This window comes from Tupaia chinensis, unplaced genomic scaffold (assembly GCF_000334495.1).
Source record: "Tupaia chinensis unplaced genomic scaffold, TupChi_1.0 Scaffold145208_1, whole genome shotgun sequence".
NCBI classification, from domain to species: Eukaryota; Metazoa; Chordata; class Mammalia; order Scandentia; family Tupaiidae; genus Tupaia; species Tupaia belangeri.
Window position 1 is genome coordinate 3,019,505 of NW_006205068.1, and position 4,281 is coordinate 3,023,785.

The 4,281-nt window shown below is 44.5% G+C and overlaps 1 protein-coding gene across 1 annotated transcript in view; it reads right to left on the bottom strand.

The window, feature by feature from the left end:
* DNAAF5 (dynein axonemal assembly factor 5) overlaps nucleotides 1-4,281 on the bottom strand; it is a gene marked incomplete at its 5' end in the record, with an annotated part of 69,564 nt that overhangs the window by 17,181 nt on the left and 48,102 nt on the right. The window contains 1 exon segment of the mRNA XM_006167898.3: nucleotides 2,083-2,230. Within this exon segment, the coding sequence (XP_006167960.2) occupies nucleotides 2,083-2,230 (148 nt within the window).

The window sequence follows — 4,281 nt, forward strand, 5'->3', positions numbered from 1 at the left end:
GCACACCCACTAAAGAAAAAAAAAAAAAACCTCTAAAAAAAAAAAAAAAAAAAAAAAAGTCTGTATGACCAGGCCCCTTTGGTGGATGCTTTTTCTTTTTCTCTCTCTCTATTGCAAGGGAATATATCCTCTGGCATTAAATCAAAAACAAAATCAAACAAACAAAAACTAAATAAACAGAACAATGCCCATCTGTGGACATTCTCCCACTAAAGGATCCCAGCCGCAAAACCTCCTAGCTGTTTCTTTTTTTGGAGAGGTTTTTGCTATAGGGCGCATGTACTCGCCAGAAAGACAGAGAGACAGAGAGATAGAAAGCAAAAAATCACCCCCCGGGGGGATGGCCATGCCGCAATCCCTTCTCCTCCATTTTCCTCTTGGGATCTTGGGCATGCATGCACACGCGCCTGGCATGAGTTTAAGCCACCGGGTCCGGGACTCAAACCACGGTTGGCTACATGGGAGTCCAGTGACATAGCCATTACGCTAACTGCTGGTCCCTTAGCTATGTCTTTAGAGTTTCTGTCAGATACCAGGATTCTATTGGAACCCTTTCCTGTGTCTGTGTTTCCAACGTGGAAAAACGTGACTCCAGAAGCCAGCCCTTCTCTGCCAGCTGGACCTTCTGAGCACCTGCACAGATTCTGCCTCACAGCAAGGACCTGCATCCTGCGGGTGCTCAGCAGCTGTTAACTGAGTGAACATGTCCTGGACAGATGATGGTCAGTGACGAATTCCCTTCCTACTGCTTCTACTTCAGCAGCCAACTGGGAACTTTATGATCTTCCCTTTTATAATGCCTCCAATCAAAACCAAAGGGATTGTTTTTTCACCTTGCCTGCCTGTAAAAATAGCTAATAATTTCTGATTATAATTTGAGTAACTTACTTCTCTTGATACTGACTTCTTCTCACAATACATCTTTCAGTTGAGTTTCTTTTGCGGACTTAGTCCAAAGTGGGAAGCTGTACTTAGGTGGGCTAACTCTGTTCTCTGGTAGGATTTATTTCACTGTTCCATGCAGAAATAGAGCTGAGTGTGAGTTTGGAGAGAGGTAAGCACCTGGACCGCGTCCACACTGCAGCACAAACATACTTCCTTGCATATATCTGCTGCTAGTGGGACGGCTGCCAAGGCTCTCAGTTAATACGTTTTTATGGTCCCTACTAAGCCTTGAAGTTTTTGCAGACAAGCAGGAAAACAAAATTTCCTGCAGTATGACGGGCTGGCTAGAGGCCCAACAGCAGGGAGGAGATTGGGGCTACAATCAAAGAAGAAAAGTTTGAATGACCAAATTATTTCTATGTGAAACCTTACAGTTCGTCGACCTCACTCTACTTTGACAGATCTGCTTCCTCAGAGGGGATGGGGCCTGGTGTGAGAACAGCCCAAACACAGGGGGATCCACGCAGCTGGGGCGTGACCAAGTGTGACTTTGTATATTTTGCTGATTTAACAAAGGAAAACGGTAGGGCTCTAAAGGCAGCCATGCTGCATCAGACCCACAAGGTGGGTGGCGGCACCTTGTGGGCTCACTTCCTTCACGGCATGTCTGGATTCTTCTGGATTTTGTAGACCCACCCATGGCACAACCCACGCCCCCTCCTGGTGCTGCCTCCTCAGTGCTCTGGCTGCTTTCCTAAGTGTCTCTGCTTGACTTTTCTTAGACTTTACAGCCATAAAACTGAAGGCCATTAATGTTTTACTGCTACCTAAAGGTTCTCTTAGATAATAGAGAGTATTTTTAATGCTTTAGCCATCAATGGTAATTCAATCAACTCTTTGTTGGGTTTGAAAGGTACCAAAAGGCTTTTAAAACTAACAGCTAATATATAAACCATCCACAGTTACTGCTCCCTGAGACTTTTCACCAAATGGAATCCTAATGACTGTGCTGCCAACCCTCACTTAGTGGTCTCTGGGAGTGTGTTTAGCCTGTCATTTCACTCTTTTACCTTATGAGGACAGATGAACTGCTGGACTCAGGCCACCCAGAGGTCCCCACCTCAGACCTCAGCGTCAGGGGAGGTCAGGAACCCTCTGGCCCAGCACCTGGTGGTGCTACACAGATGACCAACCTACCCTTGGGAGTTGACGGTGTCCTTTGGTTTCAGCAGCACCTTGGACAGGATAGTGAACAGCTTTAGGCGCATCTGTGGGTCTCTCGCTGGTTGGAGACAGGCTCTCAGCGTGGGTACCACGTGCTGCAATGCTTCTCCAATGGCAGGGCCTGAAAAACAGCAGGGTCCAGGGTTAGGTGGACAGGGGCTCTAACACCAGAGGAGCATAAGTCTCAGCACAGAGCACAGATCAATGAGTACCTACTGCTCAGGAAAAGAACATTCCAAATACATTTCTACCTGTCTGCAGTCGACTTTCCCTTCCACATTCCTCTCCTTTCTGGATCACTGAGGTGATTAACAAAGAAAAATAACTAAGAACATTTATGCTCCCCTAATCACTAATCATTCACTATACAATGTTCTTTTTATTTTTTTTTTGTACTTTTCCAAACTGTTAAAAAAAGAAAAAAAGAGAAAAGGTCAGGGGCTAGCAGGCGGCATGGTGGTTAAGGTGGTGGACTCCCACATGGCCGACCACAGTTGAACCCTAGACTAAGTGGCTTGAAAATCATGCCAGGCATGCATGCCCAAAACCCCTCGAGAAGGAACTACAGTGTGGCCATCCCGCTAATGGGCGATTTTTCACTTTCCCTCTCTCTGTCTCTCTCTAGCAAGTACATGCACACTATGGCAAAACCTAAGAAAAAAAGTTAATATTTTAAAGACCAATAAAAATCAATTATTCAAAACATGCAAGCTATTTAATAGCTGCCTCTAAACTTTGCAAAATTATCACTAGAAGAAGAAATTGGTACAACTCTCCCCACACTAGGAGAAATTTCAACATAACATAGGTATTTTAGTATGTGGAACTCGCTGAATCATGACTGGAATGAAATAATCTCTGTTGTCTAGACATGAACTGTGATTCCCAAGAATACGGGTCATAAAACACCATGCTTACTTTTCCCTGAGCCAACAAATAAGACTTCATATTTCAGAATACAGGTTACTCTCAAAACACTGTTTTATCACACATTTTGTGAAGTCTGTAATAAGTCAGAAAACAAGCCAACCAACAAAAACCTTTGATCTTTTAAGATACAGTGTTTCAAACTCTAGCATGTGCTTGCAGAATGAAAAAGTGAGGCCCCAGGAGGAAACCTCACTAGACTGAAACTATGTGATGTGCTGGGGAAGAAAAAGAAATAAAAAAAAAACCAGAACAAGAAAATCCCCACCAACATGATATGAAGTGGAACTGACAGGGTTTTCCAGCTGGGTGAGTACAGGGGATCTGCTACACCCTCTGTCAACAGAGCACAGAAGACAAACGTCTGCAAATGTCTTGCTTAGAAGAAGGTGAGAGCATTCAGAAAAGAACATCAATCTCTCAAGACTGAAGAGTTTTATTCACAAAGGAACAGAGACAAAATGTGCAAACAGAGGAAACAGTGGGTTTGGGGGTGTGTCTTATTGTCCATTCTGCAAAGAGCAGTCTTAATTTGTGCACCTTACCAGCTACTCTTTACAAACTGCAACTAAATAAATAACTCTTAATATTTAAAGTCTGGGTAAAATGAATGCTCCCTAATAAAAATAAGGAAAAAAAAATTCCTTGAAGATGTAGGGTGTTTTCTCAAGGTATAAAAGGTGAGGTGAATGTGAGTACTCAGAGAAGTGCACTCAGCACTAAGCACCACATGACGTGTGGCAGGGATAAGGCCATAGCACCCATGAGAACCCGTGAGAACACGGAGCTCCTCAGAACCCTTTCCAGAGTAAGGGCAGGCACCACTGGGAGTAGGATGATGTCAGACTAAAGAGGTAAATACATGCTATTTACACTTCAAGAAATTAAAACATGTTTGGAAAATGAAAAATAACACATGCAAAACTGTGCACCAGGATTTCCCTGAAGCAGCTCTAACCTTTACACGTGGTTTGACCCTCACCAGGACGGGCTTTGGCTCCAGACTCATCAGTGTGGAAGGAGGACCAAAGCATAGCCATCTCCAATACAGCCAGTCTTGTCTTCTCAGTTACTATTTGCACGTGTTCAATGGTATCACCACACTGGTCTGTGGCTACTATAGCACTGGGCTCTCAGCGTGGGTACCACGTGCTGCAATGCTTCTCCAATGGCAGGGCCTGGAAAACAGCAGGGTCCAGGGGTAGGGGGACAGGGGCTCTAAACCCAGAGGAGCATAACTCTCCG